The sequence below is a fragment of the Charadrius vociferus genome, unplaced genomic scaffold (assembly GCF_000708025.1).
Source record: "Charadrius vociferus isolate BGI_N301 unplaced genomic scaffold, ASM70802v2 scaffold675, whole genome shotgun sequence".
NCBI classification, from domain to species: Eukaryota; Metazoa; Chordata; class Aves; order Charadriiformes; family Charadriidae; genus Charadrius; species Charadrius vociferus.
This window is the reverse complement of record NW_009648554.1, coordinates 132205-152382: the sequence shown is the minus strand read 5'-3', so window position 1 is coordinate 152382 and position 20178 is coordinate 132205. Positions and strand designations below refer to the sequence as shown.

Sequence of the window (20178 nt, the reverse complement as noted above, 5' to 3'; positions counted from 1 at the left end):
TATAATCTCTTCCTTTCTTTCTTGACAAATAAGTGGAAGATCTAAATATTTGAGAAGCTGTGACAAGATGATTCACTTTAAATTCTATAATCTATGTAAGCACTGTCAACAGATGAGAATAATTAAAATCAGATCTGACAACCCGAATAGGAGTATTTCTTTTGCAATTTTCTACTCAAACTTCACCATGATGAGAAATAATATTTAAAAGGAGTAGCCAAACAGCAATGCTAGTAACATGGTGCTGCTAGTTGACATAGAATTTATGTTCAGCTCTGATGAATTATCATTTATCCTTTCTATCACAAGCTGCAAATTGCTTAAAAAAATTATACACACTTTATAATTAAGCATTTTAATGATGCATACCATTCTCTCAAATATATTTATGGGATAGCATAGATATTAATGTTATGTTTTCACTAAATTTCCTACTGGCATCAGACACATTTCCTTCCAGGGTTTGGCTAAAAATTGGCAGCTCCAGTAAATTCATTTCTGAGGAGCTTATGTAATAAGAAAGTATTCTGAAGTACTATGAACACAAAGTAACATTGTGCTCAGTTTTCAAAAAAATTTAAACCAGCCATGTTATTTATTGAATGCTAGTCAGGTAGCATATCACCCCTAAGAAAGCATTCACCACCATTCACTCACACAGTGAAGAATCTTTAACCCATGCCAGGCAGATATGTTAATCCAGTTTTAAAATGTTATGCAGCATCTTACCACACAGTATGTGATTTCTGATACAAGGAACATAAGTATGGGTTAAGGAAACTTTACATCATTACTGTCTAATTACAGTGTTATTTAAAATAACATTTCAGAAACAAAATTCAGATTCTAACTTTAAATCAAGAAAAAGAAATGGAAAAGTCTGGAAGTGCAGTTTTTACCCAGACAACAGCTACAACCTAGTTAAGCCCCGTGGGCATTGAAAAAAATCTTTTTAAATTATCAACTCTTCTATGAGTATATGATCTCTCTTTAAGTAATCTAAAAAGCACAGTTAAACAAGTTTGTTTAAACTCTTGGGGGAATAATTACAAGCAGTTATACAGAAACACTCTGCTTTCAAATCTACAGATCTACAGTTGATAATAAAGACATAAAATGTCCTCATGACTGATCAATGCAATTCTAATAGAAAACAAAACTCCAGTGGTTTAGTGACCATATTCTCCAGAGAACTGAGTTGTTTTGCAGATTTCAATTCACAAACAATCTGCATGACTTTCAGTAGCGAAATTTTAAATTACATGAAGCACATTTTATTCTTAAACTAAAATGGCAGGCATTTAAATGCTATATCTATCTTTAAAAGCAGTCCACAAAAAAATGTGGTTTGCGATTGCAACAGTTGATTATAAAGATGGCAGTACCAATACATAGTGAATCTTTCATCACTAAAACTAATGCATGCTGGTTAATCCAGACATACTTTCTGAGCTCACTCATCAGATCTCAAGATCTCCTCTGCTCTGGTGAGACCCCACCTGGAGTACTGCATCCAGCTCTGGAGGCACCAACATAAGAAGGACATGGACCTTTTGGAGCGGGTCCAGACGAGGGCCACAAAAATGATCAGAGGGATGGAACACCTCTCCTATGAAGACAGGCTGAGAGAGTTGGGGTTGTTCAGCCTAAAGAAGAGAAGGCTCCGGGGAGACCTTATTGCAGCCTTTCAGTGCTTAAAGGGGGCCTACAGGAAAGATGGGGACAGACTTTTTAGCAGGGCATGTTGCGATCGGACAAGGGGCAATGGTTTTAAACTAAAAGAGGGAAGATTTAGACTAGATATAAGGAAGAAATTTTTTACAATGAGGGTGGTGAAACACTGGAACAGGTTGCCCAGAGAGGTGGTAGATGCCCCATCCCTGGAAACTCAAGGTCAGGTTGGACGGGGCTCTGAGCAACCTGATCTAGTTGATGATGTCCCTGCTCATTGCAGGGGAGGTTGGACTAGATGACCTTAAAGGTCCCTTCCAACCCCAACTATTCTATGTTCATCACAGAGCCAAACTTACATTTTCCTTGATGAGGACAAGTATGTTTTATTTGTGTAAAGACAGTTTCATAATTCATCTGAGAGCATGAAAGAAAAACATAGTAGGCAACACTCTACAAGAGTGATGAGCAGCAAAGGAAACTGGAAAGCAATCAATTTACTTATAATAATATACTGACTGAATATTTCATAAAAAAACATGAATATGTAAGATATTTGACTCATCTGGAGATGAACTCTAATAGAATGAATAAAATCAAAAGCGATGCTTAGGGTACCTGGTAAATTCCAGATAATAAATGCTGTCATTTGTTGCCATTTATTGCTAGAATTCTATTAAGCATGGAAGAAAATAAAAAAAAAAAAGAGAGCATGCACTTATTGGAGTTTATTGTCAATGTATACAAAAGTAAAAATACACAGAAGGATTTTTTTCCTTTATTGGATTTTTTTAAACAATACCACCATTCTTATTAAGAATACTTATGGATCTAGATGAAGTCATATACTTGCCCTTGGAAACCTACAAGATATAATATAATGAAAGACAGGCACAAGAGTAAATAAACTGCAATTTTGTGATCTGTAAGTGATATATATCACCCTTTTCTGTTTTAGCACTTTCTTCTCTTTCCAGCCTTCGTTTCCTATTTCTATGTATTCTAGTTTCCCCTTTCTTAGATTTTTCTCATTAAATAATTAATTAATCAGGTCCTTAAAAAAATCTTCTGTTGTTGACATCATTTTTTTCTGAATTCCAGCAACCTGTTCATCCATCCATCCATCCCTTCCAAATTCCCTGTGTTCTTTCCTCTCCCACTCTTCTCTGATAAACTCCCACTGTACATTCTGGTATTCTCTGGCATTGTTTTGCTGTAGTCTTGCCCAAGTCTGCCACCAGCTATAAAGATCTATACAAGATAGTAACAAACTTTCCTTCCAAAAACTCTTGACTCGGAGTAGAACACTTATCAGTGAACTTTCAGGAAAGGGAATTAATATGGAGAATACATGTAGCTCAGTTTTACATAATGTTCCCAGAGAGGAAAGACTAGCCCAGATAATATAAATCTGTATTTTAAAGAAAAGTTTTTCAATATAGAAAATATTTGTTCTAGTATACAAAAAGAAAAGCTGTAATTTTGGATTTCCAAGCCTAAGAACAGATACTAAGAGACAGATATTAAAAATGAATGAAATTATATTCTCATCCCACATATGAGTACATGAATCCAAGAATAGAGTTGTCTTTTACCAGGCAAGCTCTTTTAACTACCTGGCAAATCTGAAGAACTTATTTTTAGAAAAAATCAAGAAAATACCAAAATAAAACTCAGATTTTGGAGACATGGTTTCTGCTTAATTCACTCTACAAGATACGATGCTCACTTGCAGAGGAACTATGGAATATTTTGTTCTTTTCTCCTTTAACATGAAGGACACTACTAAATACACAATCTACACTATTAAATACACAAGGAGTTGAATGCACCATTAGCAAGTTTGCTGATGATTCTAAACTGGGAGGTGCTGTTGACTCTTTTGAGGGACAAGAGGCCTTGCAGAAGGATCTAGGCAGATTGGAGCATTGGGCTATGATTAATGGGATGAAATTTAACAAGTCGAAACACCAGATCCTGCACCTAGGACAGAGTAACATCGGGCACAAGTATAAATTGGGAGAGGAGTGGCTGGAGAGCAGCCCTTGCAGAAAGGGATCTGGGGGTGCTGGTTGACAGCAGGCTCAATATGAGTCAGCAATGTGCTCTTGGCAGCCAAGAGGGCAAATCGCGTCCTGGGGTGCATTAGACAGTATAACCAGCCAGTCAAAAGAGGGGATTATCCCACTGTATTCAGCATTGGTGCAGCCTCACCTTGAATACTGTGTGCAGTTCTGGGCCCTACAATTTAAGAAGGATGTTAAGGTCCTTGAATGTATCCAGAGGTGGGCAACAAAGCTGGTAAAAGAGCTGGAAGGAATGTCTTATGAGGAGCAGCTAAAGACTCTGGATTTGTCTAGTTTGGAGAAAAGGAGGCTGCAGGGTGACCTCATTGCTCTCTACAGCTTCCTGAGGAGGGCAAATGGAGGGGGAGATTTCTTCTCCCGGGTATCCACTGACAGGATGCGTGGGAATGGTTCAAAGCTGCCACAGGGGAAGTTTAGACTGGACATTAGGAAGCATTTCTTTACTGAGAGGGTGGTCAAACACTGGAAGAGGCTTCCTAGAGAGGTGGTCAATGCCCCAAAGCTGTCAGTGTTTAAGAGGCGTTTGGACAATGCCCTTAAATAACATGCTTTAACTTTTGGTTATCCCTGAATTGGTCAGGAAGTTGGACTAGATGATCATTGTAGATTTAGTGGATCATAGTGGATTTAGAATTGTGTTTTCTTTTGGCATATGGCAAAAGGTGCTTCATAAACTAGGGGGAATAGCAGGTACTCATATGGAGAAAGCAGCTACAGTTTTTAACATGAATCATAGCTAAATGAAACATTTATTCCCTGAGCACAGAGCTCATTAAAAATAAGTGACCATAGTATATCCTCATACTAAGCTGAAAGGAGAGAAAAGTGCCTGGTTTAGCCACCATAAGTTACTGAAGAAAATCTTTCCCTCCCCCTGCAAAGGTTCAAACGAATAATAAATGTATGCAGTTATCACGGATTCACAAATCTTCCCTTAAAAGTTAATTGATTAATGTAAAAAATGCTCTTATCTAGACAACTGCCTACTCCTTCAGAGCCAATTATTTTTTCTGTTGTATACATTCAAATCTTTGAAGTGACAATGGCCTGCATGACAGAAGATCCATGGCTAAAATCTTGTCTCTACCTAAATCAAGGGGAGTTTTCCCATGACTTTAAAAATATCATTAACTCATTGCCATCATAAAAATAGGATTTGGCAGTACTTGTAAGGTTCTGATACTTGGAACTGTCTTTTGCTATGAGATTTTTTAAAACGTTCATTTTCCTACCAGACTTACCATTGTTAAAATAGTAGTTAAAAAAGCAATCTGTCACTCATTTGATTACAGGAATCCAACAAATGAACAATAAAAATATTGGGGAAAGTTGGCACTTTCCTCTATTTCGTTTCAAGACTTTCTCTATTTAGCTTCACAGAATAGAATTTGTGCTGTCATTTGTATCTTGCATATGGCTAAGCAAACTGCTGTATTTAAACAGCAAACAACTAGTAACAGCCACAGCAGGATCGAGCAGAAAGATGTCACGATGATTCTAAACATGAATACTTCCAGTAGCCGTAAAAAAAGGAAAAGGACAAATATTTGGTCCAAAGGTTTTTTAAAAAATATGGTGTCTTCTTCTTGCTATGGGCAAGTACAGAAAACTGAAATTCTGAGGCAGATTTAAAGCTCTCTCCCATATCTTCTGAAACTGAGGTATGTTGGGGAGATGATGCATTCAGTCTCCAGAGAGAAGAAAGATACTGTTCACACAGCACTTCTACTCACCAGTCCATGCAGCAGCAATGGTGTTGGCTTTGAAGGAAGCCAACTGTCCTGCTCTCCCAGCCAGAGGTAAAGAATTGCATTGGTGGCCACTAGAGGGAGGATTAGGAATATAGTAAATTGTGGGCAAAGACACCCATGATGAATCATATGGGACAACCTACAAATCCCCCACTGCTGCCAATAGGCAACAATTGTCAGATACTGCTATGGGCTGGGAAGTATAACTGAGTTGTTATCTGCTACAGAGGAGCTGCTAGTATGTATCCTAAACTTTGGTGGCTGGAGGATAGGAGGGCTGACTAGGATCTTGTGAAGCATACCTACAAACACACAAAGACACATCCCTTTATTTACAGTTGACTTATTTGCCTTCTGTTTTTTAATCTCCTTACTTAAAACTTCTGATGTCCTTTATCAAGAAAGCTCCTGTGAAAAGCAAACATCCCAGCTTCAACAGAATCTCAGAAGCATCAGCAGACAGAGACACTGTGCCAAGATACACTGTATTTAACAAAAAGATCTGAACATATTAAATGCACTTGAAAACAACAAAATCCATTGTGATAAAGTAAATGTTCTTTCACTAAATTAAGGTTTGAGGCATGTCTGAAAGAAATGTTTTCAATTAGTTACCTAATAATTCTGTAGTAAACGGTATCTTGCAATTCAGTTTACCCCAAAGCTTGACTGCCTGGTGTCTTACCTCCAGCACAAGTAGCAGAACATTCTGACCAAGGCAGATGATTCCATGCAAAGCCAACTTCATTATCTCCACTGCCAGTGCGAGAGATGGGAACACTGAATTTATACCTTATACCCAAATTTTGTTCCTGTAGCAGAATCTGTAGTTGAAAACAACTGGTTATACCATTAAAACAGGCAAGCAGAGAGCAACTACAGTGACATTTAATCTAGGTATGTGTTATGTCCCATGGAAGGGAAAAAAGTAATAAAGGAAGCCATAGTAGTTCTTTTAGGTATTCCCAAAAGAATCTGAATTAACTTTTAAAACATATATAAAAGAAAAATATTATTGTCTGAGGTGAGCTTTGTCTTTTTTCCCCTTGACACAACTTTATAACTTCTGTAAGTTCTTTATTCTTGACATAATTCTTCTAAAAAGCCAGTTTTCATAAAAGTAATGTCTTAATGGAAGTTAATTCGGTAGCTGAATAATTATGTGAGGTCAAAGTTGGTTAAGGACATTACTGTGCAAACATGCAGCAGTCCTCACTGAAGTCTTGTGAGATTATGAACCAATTATGAACCTAGCTCTGCCCTTGCTTATACTTCTAGTGACTATAATAGTAGTAATAATAGTAACAGCAACAGACTGTTGCTGAGGTCATTGTTTTCCTAATGCAATAGCCAACAGCGTGAGCTTGGTGGAATCTCACCTGTGGTTCCTTTAGAGGAAGATCAAAACTCTCGCTGCAGCTATACCACTGCAAGTGATACAGATGGAAGTGCAGCAATCACTATGAGTTTTTGTCTATCCTCATTGTTGAACTGCACTTCCACATACCACCTGTCCAACAGTAGTCTTTGATTCTCTACCTTTTTCTTTCTGTTACTAATAATATATATCATGTTAAGATGCAGCAATCTGACACATCTTAGAGCTATTTCTCATCCCCTTCTACATTCTGTGATATTTTGCAGAGGCATATCTGCCTATCTCCATTGGACAAAAGAGCAGAGAACTTTCAGTAAGAAAGTCAGTGGCGCTGACTGAATGAGAAAAGGCACTATTAATCATTATGTAACTCATTCTATATGAACTCTAGCTTATCCACAGCTACAGCAGAAAAAAACAGAATTTGGGTGTTTGAAAATGTTGCCTAAAATGTGACTATCATTCTATATACAAAAATACCCTGTTTGGCTCAAGCAATCCCTGAACTGCAAATCTGGCAGCTGATAGAATATACTGGGCATGTATCACCCTATTCTTATACTCCTCCTCAACACAGTAGAGCAACAGTAGGCTCACTATCGCCTACCGTCAGTGACAGGGTACCAGGACCCTGGTCACATCTTCTGTTACATTCTCAGATTTTGTACAATCTATTCAGAGAAATGTATGTCACAGTAACATACTTTAATACAGGTCAAATCATGATACGCTTGCTGTGGTAAAAGTATACTTCACACTCAGGCCAGGCTTAAAACCACCGACATCCACAGAACTGTCAGAAACTGTCATACTATATCTTAACACCTTCATGTATCAGCAGTATGCAGAGATATATTATACGCCCCATTTACAATTTTTTGCTACCATTATTCCAAAGCACATTTAACACAGATGGGGCATTTTCTGTGAGATTTCCTGGGGCTCTTCTGACTTTATCCCTTTTTCATCACAATGTTTGCCTGTCAATTTTGAAAGATAAGCAAGCTGTGTTAAAAAGTTGTGTCCCAGCTAGTCCCAGCTAGGCAAGATGTACACTCTTTGTAAACACAACCTATTTTGATTTCATTCATGGCCTTGTCTTTCCTAAGAACATAAATATATATTTCAAATTTCAGAAATATATTAATTATAACTTTACCATGACTATGAGATTTTCTGAAGTAGGGCCTAGTGCTTCCAAAGACTCTGGTTCATCTGTTGGCCTCTTGTAATGGAAAGCTGTTCCAGCAACATCAAACTTTCTTGGCCAGTCAATAGTCCAGGCACCATTAATATAGTAGTCATCCTCTTCAGATTTTAAAGCTTAAAAAAAAATACAAGCCACCTAAAATTTGAAAGCAGCATTTATAATGGAGAAGCCATTGCAAATTAAACTACTAATCTGTTAGAAGTATGTGAGCTTCAGAGCAACATCACTGTTTTTTCAAGCAATATAAAACCTTTTCTTTAGCCCTAGTCAAAATATGAGCCCACATGCAATGTATGCTGTTCTACTTAAGATATATGTAGGTCTCAAATGTTTAATCAATTATCAATCTAATCTTTAGATTAAGATGTTGAGGCATGGGATAGGTATCTCAGATAATGTGCAGAGGAAAAAAAAGAGAAAGAACACCGAGTCTGACATCTGGTCCCAATCAGCTCTTGCTTTGTTGTCTTTGTCCACCTTTTTTTTTCCCCCTTCTTAAAGCATAAATCCGAGACATTTCTACTACAAAACCAAATACTAGCTATTTAAGCTGCCAAGATATTTTATTATACCTAATTTACAGCCTTAAACCATAAAAGTACTGTAGACAACACATAAATTTCTTAGCTAACCAACCAATTAGGCTAGACAAGCAGATATTATTCAGGGACTTGTATTTTATTTTTTATCAATAATATCAGATTAAGTTTCTAAATAAGAAATGGACTTTGTATCTTAAGGTGAATATTCTGTTAATTCAACATTGACTTCTTGACTTAAGGTGAAGATTACCAAGTTATTCAGCATTCAATGTTTACTTTAAATAAAACATGTTCTTAAAGGCAAAATGATAGTTGGAAATACACGATCAAACAGCTGTGTCATTTTTTGTTGAGACAAATCACTGACTTTACTAGATAGGGAATTCACAAACTCACATCACAATCATAAGGAATAAGACAACTTAGGATCAAGATTTATTCTCCGCTACATCTGTGTGGACAGATGGATACCTTAAACAGGGAAAATGTCTGAATGATGCTCAAATTTTCTAAAAGAGACGAGAGAGCATTCATATGAACAGGAGATAGTTGAGAGGCAGTAACGTTCTGTTGGTGACAGCCATATTCAGCAGGGATTAGTAAACATTTTCAACAGAGCCATAAGGTCTGTAAAGGAATGTCTTTCCATAGCATAAATCTTCTTCCATTGACTTCCCTGGATTTACTCTGGAAACACACATGTGCTTTGAGTGGAGAAACTAGCTCTGACACATTCACTTATCTGGAATTCTCAAAGTAATTCAGATTCCTTATTGTCTATATAGGTTTTGTAGTACAAGGAGATAGTAGAAAAAGTGAGTATAGGAGAACAAGACAAATTGCAAGCAGCACTGTACTAAAAAAAAAGGAACAGTACTTCCACTATTTATCTATTTTAAGCATGTATATGAAATAACTATGTTACAGCTGAACAACAGTGTTTTTTTATTAGTGGTCTTATTTCCACATAGCAAAAATTTCTATCCATCCTGATTTCACAAAATCTAGCTTAATTAATAGAGGGTCACAGAGTGTCCCAAAGCCACCAAAGGCATATTACAGTTTCTTACTGTACCACTGAGTCCCAAACATTTTCTCATCAGTATGTCTAGTATCTACTAAGAGCAAATAATTAAGTGAATTCTTTACTTATATTATTTGACACATATGAACAACAAACGAGACATATAAATGAACGCAGGAGAACAAATGTTCTCATACATTTTTTACATAATTAATCATTCTGAAATTATATGCTATCAATTGTATATATACCATATACACTTAAACTAATGTATACCCAGAAGCAGATCATTTTTTACCTGTCTGAATGCCAAGGAAAAATGTATTTGCATTCTGTAAATAGATTTACCTTATGTCAGTTGTTATGCATAGGTGAAGGCCACACAGCTGTGAATAGCATTCCAATAATATAATTACATGACAATGATGAAGCAGTGGCATAATGCTATTAGCATATGAGACAGAAGAAACAAGTTTATGTCCTAATCAAATTATGAGAACTTGAGAATGCAGGAGGCCCACTGGAAATTAACACACAACACCCTGTTGCATAAGGGGCATATAAGGAAAGATGTCACCTAGGATCAATCCATTTAAGGGAAGATAACAACATTACTAAACATACATTTTTTTTCAGCAGCTCTGAAAACAGGCAATTTTGATGTTGCTGGGTTATTGTTTTGACAGATCAGTTGAAAATACTGAATTATTTATGCAGCTGCAGAAACATGCTTTTGCTGTCAGAACACTAGGAGCTATATTGGTGCAGAAATGATCAGCCAGAGACAGGGGGAGGGAGGACAGGTGCTGATCAAGCTAACTGAAGATGCCAAACATCTAACTGCAGCCTAAATTTGAGGCCACGGCTTGCAAAAGAACTGGATCTTAGTGTAAGGAACTGTGGGATGTTTGTTAGTTAGTTTGAAAGCCTTCTAACTGAAAGGAACAAATAAGAAACCTCAAAGCCAGTGTGAGGAGCTACAGAGGAAGAGGGGTTTATTTTTTCCTTTTCTGTATATTTCCAAATGGAAAAATTGATTTTTTAGACTATGGCCACATACATATTTGGCAGCAGTACACATAAAACAAAATATGTGTAAATGGTTATTTTCAGATGAATCAGTTCTATAATCTGGTTCATGGTGTAGCCACACAAACAGTTGTCCTTAAACAGAGGGAACTCCATAAAGACAGGGAAGGAGCTGTGAAGTATTTAAGTAACAGAAATGAACAGAAATGAACAGAAATGAACAGAAATGAACAGAAATGAACAGAAATGAACAGAAATGAACAGAAATGAACAGAAATGAACAGAAAATTGGTTCTGTTTTACCTCAAACCAGGACAATTTTATACAGATGGTACTGATCTAAATGCTTTGCCAGATCACTTTCATAGAATCATCTAGGTTGGAAGGGATCTTTAAGATCATCAAGTCCAACTATCAACCTAATACTGCCTAAACCACCACTAAACCATGCCCCTAAGCACCACGTCTACCCATCTTTTAAATACCTTCCACATGAACTGCTGCAGCACTCTCTGACTGACACACCATACTCTGGTCACAGCACTCCCTAGGGCTGCCTTTTATGGGAGTGGGGTGGGTGCCGTTACTGCTGGCCCCGCCCCCTCCTCGTCAGCAACCCTCGTGCGAGCTGCTGGCTCCCGCGGGCTGCCTGTACTCTCCCAGCTTTTCCTCGTCTACGGAAAGCTCAGAAATCCCTTTTTGCCGTGAACCCTGCTCCCTTGCAGATGTACCTGCACTGGAGCTGTCCCTCGGTGAGTGGGACTTTCCTCTGCTTATAAATTAGAGGAATAACAAACTTAATTGTACTAGCTAAGAATATCTTCTTTATTCTGGTTTTCAGCTACCCATGGAATCAGAAACATAATATGAATCTGAGTATTAAATATAATGACACTAATATTGGTGTAGATTTCAATGTTACAAAATGCCCTTTTGACAATATGGTTCTTGGCAGAAAATGACCATGATAGGATGCATTGTATGCCTCTACCACCACCTCTCTTTGAAATGTTAATATAGGATATATGAGCAACCTTACCCGCAGTATATTTTGACATAGGGGAGGGGCCAGTGGAGCGTGATGCTGAAAGAATAATAAGCACTTTATTGCTGGAGTAGTGGTGTCATTATTTCTGGAGAATGGAGGGAGATTGATAATCTGCTGAATTACAGGAGGGTGGGGGCAGGCAGAAAGTAGGCATCCAACAGTAAAAGGTATAATATATATAATAAATTTAGGAATTAATGTACCTAGGAGAATAACTGCCCTTCAAACTCACACTTACAGGCATCATATGTAAATCAAGTTACAGAGACTTTCAGAAATGCATGTTGTCTTGAATGTGACGAATCCAGACTTGTACACATCAGTATTAAAAAAAAAACACACAACCAAACAGAAAGCAAATTTAACACAGTCTTTAAAGAAAGGGATGATAATCTGGGAATTTGAATTTAATTCTGTGCTTTACCACAAGCTTCCTGAATGATCTCAATTAAGCACCTAGTTTTTCTGCACCTCATTTTCCTCATCTATAAAACAGAGATAGCATTAAGTATCTACAACACAGCAACACAGAAACACTGTGGAATACATAGAATATATTAAATTGCCTTAAGATAAGGAGACATTATTGTTAGCATTTAAGTAACCATGGCTGTTGATGAATAATCATTCCAAGAATAAAACAGTGGTTTAAAACAGTACGATCCACCAAGATCAGAGACTTCCACAGGTGGAAGATGTAACCTCAGAGTGGGACAGTATATCATTTGAGTGTTCCTCATTCACTTCAGCTCATCTGACATTAGAACTACAGTGAAGTTGACCTGATTTTGCACTGAGTGGACAAGGAGGAATCACATGATGTATTTAATTAGCTCCACTCAGGAGAATACATCCTAACCAACCACTGCAGCTGTCTGACTGCAACCTAATATTAACAGCTACTGTTCCCTCTGCTGCTTCTACTATGTGTATGGTTTGGCCAAACCAGAAAATGTAACTTCAAATCATATCATAAACTCTAACTTAATAACAGTCTGCTATTTAAACCATGCTCTTACCAATGTAGTTCTTTGACATTGCCACTTCTCTTATCTCAATGTGTACAGAACCTCTTGGAATTTGAATCACTTCCATATAGCCTATAAGATAAAGATAAATTTTAATTTTTGTTGCTTATCTTAAACAATATTAGTTGGGGACGGACCCAGACGCAGACCAATATGATCAATGCTGAAGCCACTTTATTAAAATACTTAAGCCATTATATACTTTTTACTACAACGTGGGCTAGCTCTGCGGCTTGTGCTCATTGGTTTCTAGCCTTATACACACAAACTATTATTGGTTAAATGCAGCTGTAACTTATTATCTACACTTTGTTACTATTTCTGCCAAGTCAGTCTTTTAATTAATACACATTCTGCATCTGTTGGGGAGTAGCAGTAGTTTCAGTGTCAGTGCATGATTTCCTCCTTCATGTTGACCTTAAGCACATGTCCATTGTTTTCCAAGAAGTTTCCCACAATTAGTCATAAAACTAACCATTAATAAATTACTTACTAATAAAAATTAGTAAGAGATATGGGATTCAAATATACTTCAACATTTTCTTTCATGTGATATAGTGGAAAACTCTAAATTTCAGACACAAATTTGAAAGTGATAGCAAGAATTTACCATGTAGTCAGGAATTCCTTTTTTAAAATGCTAATAAAGTCTTTTCAACAGTGTATCACAAGTAATTAATGTATTGTCCTGGTTTGAGCGACACAGGACTAATTTCTCTTCTAATACTTGAGGGCACTTGACCCAAGCTGGCCAACAGGATTATTTCATACCATCAACGTCACATTCACTATAAATTAGAAAGTTTGCTGCAAAGTTCTCTCTCTCCCTTGATGGCTGCCACCCTGAGAACTTTGTGCCCTGGTGCCAGACTCCTGAGGCCTTCCCCTCCCTAAGCTATAGCGCTCTCAGTGTCCAACATTTCCTGTCTACTGCTGGGAGTGCACAGCTTCCTACTGATAGAATTGGCTGAGTATAATCTTTCATATTCTGTATTAGTGTCAGGATCAATGTTAGTTCTTTAGTGCTGTTAATGTTAATTATCTAATCTTATTCTATTAAATCTGTTTATACTTCAGCTCCCAGGTTTCCTTGTTTTTCCCGATTCCCCTTCCTGGGTGGGGAGGGGTCATCGGGTGATAGAATGATTGTCTAAACGACAACAAATTGTTATGGGTCTCTCAAACCATAACATGTAGAAAATGATCATAGGATAATTCAGGCTGGAAAGGACCTCAGATAGTCATTTAGTCTAACTTCCTGCTACAAGCAGGGTCAGCTAGGAGATCAGACCAAGTTACTCAGTGCTTTATCCAGCTGGGTCGTGAAAACCTCCAAAGATGGAAACTGTAATACCTTTCTTGGCAACCTGATCCACTGCTGGACTGTCCTTCTGGGGAAAAAGTTTTTCCTTCCATTTGGTCAACACCTGCCTTGTTTCAATTTATAGCCATTCTCTCTCCTCCCACTGCGTACCCACCACTGTGAACAGTCTGGCTCTGTCTTCTCCATAATCTCCTCCTCATAGGTATTAGAAGGTTGATACTATGTCCCCGCAAACCTTCTCTTCTCCAGGCTAAATAAGCCCAGTTCCCCTTGCCTCTCCTCACAGAGGGGCAAGTGCACCAGCTCCCCATAGTCTTAATGGCCCCTCACTGAACTGAACTCACTCCAGTGAATCAATCCTTTTCCTGTATTTGGGGGCCCAAAACTGATAACACTAAGATTGCAACACTAATATTGTAGTTTTTTGAGACAAACTTTCAACTAATTGCCCATACACACTTCCTGAGTTCTTAATAACATGAACTTAAGAGACATTTCTGGATTCTTTCTATTCTAAAATTTCATGTATGATGAAATATCAGATTCTACTATATGTATTAAAATCATACACAAAATTACTTTTCCCGTACAGCCATAAGTAATGAATTAAAAAAACCCCACCCACTTCTTGTTAAGTGCATTAAAGACCATGAGAACTAAGTAATCAGTAATGAAACATATTTTTGTATTTGACATAACTCCAAACTAATACAGAAAAAGGAAACAAAGAGGCAAAAGGAGCCAAAGTGAAATGACCAGCCGCAATGCCATGCTGGAAGTCAGTGCAGTACTGTTATTTGCTAAACAGTCATCTAAATGCATTGTGCAACAAAATAGATGTATATGTGCGTACCTCCTCTGGGCAATGAATCATTGAAGAAACCTTCAATGTCTTCACATGTACTCCCATCTCCTCCACAAACACGGCATCTATCTTCCTTAGCATCAGACCCCAAAATGTTATCACAGCCTACATGCTGAGAACAGATAACAACAAATATTTTAACAGGATGATGGTTTCTTGCACCATTGTCTTCATAGTTTTTTGAAGTGTTTCTCTCAAGTTTGAGATCTCCAGTTCTTTTTATCTACTCTGTTTTTGAAAGCTATTACTATAAGTGGGTTTTCGCTTCCCAGAGGAAGAAAATAAAAAAGTAGAACAATCCAAATTTTGGGTTGTTACCAAATCTTCATTAATAAATAGTTTGTATTTCTACTGTGACTTTCAGGAAGGGATTTCACAGCATTTTACAAACAATGTAATTATTACAGTCATCAATAAATAATTAGTAACATTTTTATTTAATATCACAACAGCTAATTGTGTTCCATCTATATTGCTTTGTTAAAGGAAACATTTGATGTGTGTTCCCTAAACATTTATGCAGCATAAATAGTATTATTGTTCCCAAAGGTATTTACAGCTTCATAGACCATCTTTCCACATCCTCCAGGCAAAACTTGCAATTATTTTTATAAGGTTGAATGTAAAGTGTAAATCACTGTAAGAATGAATGCAGAATGAAACTTAGTGAAAGGCTGAATTACATACTGTATTAGGTAGGATTCAAAAGCCTTTGGAAAAAAGAGAGGTGTCTATAACTGATCATTGAAAGTACATTACACTTCTGATTATCTATTTGAGAAATCTATATACGGTGAACAATGATTAACTCCCTATAACTTACTGATTCATCCCTATTACAAAGCTAATGAAAATATAGACAGCTGGATCCTTAAAAAAAAAAGAAAATTAACAAGTAGATCGTAAACAGAATGAACACTGCAACTTGCCATTTTTTTCTGGGATTTATACAAAAACGAAGGCAGCTACATAACTTGGTGTATTGTCTAGCAATATTATCTACCATCTTGTAAACAGGTAATACATAGGTTATAAGAGAAGTTAAAATATTTTAAATAATTTACAAAATAGTATTATTCTAACCATTTACATTTTGATTTTCTGATTCACCAAGAAGACAGAGACCCAATTTTATTACATAGCTCATTCTCAACTTGAGTTTTAGTCTGATTATTAGTTTTAAAAGATTTCTCAAAAGTAGTAAAATCTTATGTATAAAGTACACCAGAATTCCACACATTATTTCTTGTTCTTTTTTTTTTTGTTAGTTTACTAGTACATGGCAAATGCTTTTGATCTCATCATGTTATTCAATAAACATATATCTTCAGTACTCAATTTACCAAAGCACTTAAGCATCGGGTTAAGCTTTTAGTTACGTCAATGGTCTCAGTAAAATCAAATAAGTTTGAGAGTCACATGCACTGTTCAGATGTTTAGACTTAAGTACATAATTAAACACCTTGCTAAACTGAAGCAGCAGTGGGATGAATATAACCAAAAATATGGCATAGACCTCCAATTCTCTGAAAATTCATGCAATGCAGTTCTGTAGGAATCTTACAAGATAATCAGATTTTTAGTAAATGGCAAATACTTGCATCATTATACACTTTTTCATAGAACTACCAAGCAATAGTGACAACTTTCTGTTTCAGTTACATTAAAAGCAAAATTGTTTGCAACAGGATGAACTAGTTAGAGAGAAACAGATTAATATGTTCACATTTACTGTTTTTCAGCCTGAGGGGTGTTTTAATCAGAATGATGGAACAGACTTTGGAACGGGGCAGGGAATCTGTTCATCTCCTGTTGCCCTTTCCACCAATTCTTCAACAGAAACCACAGAGCAAGAAAAAAGAAGATGAAATGAAGGATTCTATGAATGCCTGTGAGAAGCTACTGAAATTCAAATTATTTGTCTTATTTATGCAATACCTTTTTTCTTTTTGTCTCAATTTTACTCTTTCATGAACAACTTGCTTTGTAAACACTCCCATTTCATATAAGTAACAAACAAATACAATAATTAAATGTAAGAGATAGCAGAAACAACAAAGTAATGCAGAAGTATTATATAAAACATTTGTTACCTTGCATTCTCCATTGATACAGATATCCAGTGAATCAGCATTGCACTGAGTCCCATCTATTACTGCAGGAGCACGTTCAGTGTAAAAATTATAGCCTTCAGCCAAGCAGTTTAATGCACATAGTTTAACCCCACCTGGACAACAAACCCAAAGAAAATAAAAGAAAAAACTTGAATTAATTAAAAATATATATGCATGAACAGATCTGAAATGTATAATCTTATCTCATACCTGACACATAATGTATACACTTTATTTTACTTCCCTTTATTGATTTCTTTACTTGACTCTTCTTTCTTACAAAAAAGATTATTTATCATAGTAATATATGGCAAGGATGGCTGGCTCCAACATGATTTCATTATGTTAATACAACCCTAATGATTATTGAACAATTTAAAGCAATAAGGATACCACTTCATCATTTGAAAAACATGAATAACGAAAGAATGTAGTGCTAGAAGTATGTTAGGGTAAATTTCAAAAACAAGATTAGACTATTTCAATTAGGAATTTAGTCCTATTACTTGAATTATACTACAGCTCAGACCACGTGATCACAATGGTCCTTTTTAGGATTTTGATCTTAAAAACTAAGAATAAAACCATTCAATCCAATAAAATACAAAAGCATAAAGGGGAACATGGACTTATTTGCTCAGGGTTTAGAGCAGGAAAAGACAAAATAATCAAAGGGCAACCTACGAACTTTGAACAATGACAGAAACATAACTAAGCTTGATTAAGCTGTCCCAAAGATAAAAAGAAATTACAACCCTCTTCCCTGCCCCAAAATACCCTTTTATTGCACAGTGCAATTATTTATAATTCGATTATCAAAGTAGTCTTTAGAGACTCTCATAAATGCTTTTTCCTCTTTCTCCTTTTCCTACTCTTCTGACCTTAAGTAAGGAAAATTTATATTGTGATTTTTTATACTGACACATCAAAGGCACTTACAGATCACCTATGTAATCTCTAATTCTATTGCAACTGCAGGTGGAGAAGGGCTCCATGTTTTAAAGTGGAGTCCCTACAGTGATGCTCACTCCCCTTCACAGTAAAACAAAACTCTGCCAGAACAGAGATGGATTTTCTGTAACATTTTCAGCAATTGACAAAAGTACAAGCTTAGCAAACTTCGCTCATTGTATTTTAATTGAAACATTCCATTTACAAATATTACTTTATATATAACAATTATATAATTTTGAAGACTTCACATATGATAACATTTTTGAAAAGCTACACCATACCTCCAGTGTAGGGTTTCCAGTTATAATACTTTCCCCGGAAAGGCATATTGTCAAAGTCCGCACATTGTTTTTCTCGAAAATCACGGTCCCCAGGAGGACATGGCTAAAATAATAAAGATGAAAAAAGGTTAATTTCTTCTGAATATCAGCATAAAAGGAAATACTTATGTGCTTATGTTACAAACAACAACCATGCAAGATACTAGGAGGTGGTTCCCTGCTTTATCTTGTGGCTCTGATTCTGACACTTGCTATATTGCTTTAGAGTTGAAGTGTATCTTTTGCAATCTTAGGATGGCATGAAGTAACTGAAGTAATTTAAGTAAAGGTAAGTTATATAACAGTTTCCATAAAACTGGACAATCAAAACCATGTCAAACTATGCTTCATAATCAATCCATCAGCTATCTCCTTATAAACACACACAAAAACAGCTGAAAAAAATTAAAACACAAGATTGTTTTGGTAAGAGCTCTAGATTCACTTGTACTGTACTAAGCAGCTGTACTGAGCTATGTTTTTAAGACACTGAGAAAAAAATTAAGACATTTTCTAGAGAGCCGTATCACCTTTGCTTACTTGTAGTCTTGATAAAAGCATTGTATTAAGGCTGAGAATGAGACTATATATCATGCTTGGTCCTGATTCTTACCAGAAATAAAAACTACTTTGATTTAAATTTTCATCACTTCGCATTACCAATTATGAAACTGAAAAATAGCTTTTTTTACTTGGAATAAGGGTAGGTATAAGTGAAATTAATCTCAGGAAAGTATTATAGGAGAAACTGAATTCTTTGCTATTTCTCACATTTTTCATCAGCAAGTTCAAAATAATAATGACAACTAATCTTAAATACACCCAGAATTAAGATAGTACATTAAACATTGTTATCAATATATGTTATCAATAATATAATACATTTACTCGTAAAAAAGATACGGTTGCTACTTTAATTCAATATTAGTGAGAATAAAACATAACCGTATGTAAATATAATAAAAAAAAAATTTAAAAAAATAATTAGCAACACAAATTAAATTTGCCTCTTTGCATCATATTCTCCAAGCAGTAGAAAGACCAGTCTTGACCTACCACAAAGCTTGAGTCCGAATATCTCTGATACTCGTCACTACACCCTATTCAGTTCCACATGCTTAGTTACTAATTTACATGGCTGGTATTTTAAATGCATCAAGTTAACATTGCAAGTTAATTAAATTACACACCCCAACACCCTCAAATGAAATCCTAAATAGTTACACTAGGACAAAACAATAAAATAGGAAGATTAGTAAAGAAGGAACACGACTTCCATATTTATACTCTTGCAATTGCAAATTCTTGCAATCCTATCTTGGATGTATTTTGAGGCAATAAAATCATCTTCGTAAACGATCTGAGCATACCCTCAACAAGTTTGTTGATAACACAATACTCGGAGGAGTGGCTGATATGCCAGAGGGTCATGCTGCCATCCAGAGGGACCTTGACATGCTGGAGAAATGGGCCCTCAGGAACCTCATGAAGTTCAAAAAGGAGAAGTGCAAAATCCTGCACCTGGGGAGGAACAACCCCATGCACCAGTACGCATGCTGGGGGCTGACCAGCTGGAAAGGAGCTTTGCAGGACCTGGGGGGCCTGGTGGACACCATGTTGAACATCAGCCAGCAATGTGCTCTTGTGGCAAAGAAGGGTAATGGTATCCTGCACGGCATTAGGAGGAGTGTCAACAGTAAGTCCAGGGAGGTGATCCTTCCCCTCTACTCAGCACTGGTGAGGCCACACCTACAGTACTGTGTCCAGTTCTGGGCTCCCCAGTACAAGAGACACATGGCCATACTGGAGAGAGTCAAACAAATGGCCATAAAG

At 36.5% G+C, this 20178-nt stretch overlaps 1 protein-coding gene across 1 annotated transcript in view; it reads right to left on the bottom strand.

Moving 5' to 3' along the window:
• LOC104287393 (A disintegrin and metalloproteinase with thrombospondin motifs 6-like) overlaps nucleotides 1–20178 on the bottom strand; it is a 160151-nt gene that overhangs the window by 21811 nt on the left and 118162 nt on the right. The window contains exons 14-19 of the mRNA XM_009886090.1: nucleotides 18307–18409; nucleotides 17051–17184; nucleotides 14946–15069; nucleotides 12760–12840; nucleotides 8047–8210; nucleotides 6195–6333 (exon numbers count right to left, since the gene is read on the bottom strand). Of these exons, the coding sequence (XP_009884392.1) occupies nucleotides 6195–6333; nucleotides 8047–8210; nucleotides 12760–12840; nucleotides 14946–15069; nucleotides 17051–17184; nucleotides 18307–18409 (745 nt within the window). The remainder of the gene's footprint in view (nucleotides 1–6194; nucleotides 6334–8046; nucleotides 8211–12759; nucleotides 12841–14945; nucleotides 15070–17050; nucleotides 17185–18306; nucleotides 18410–20178) is intronic.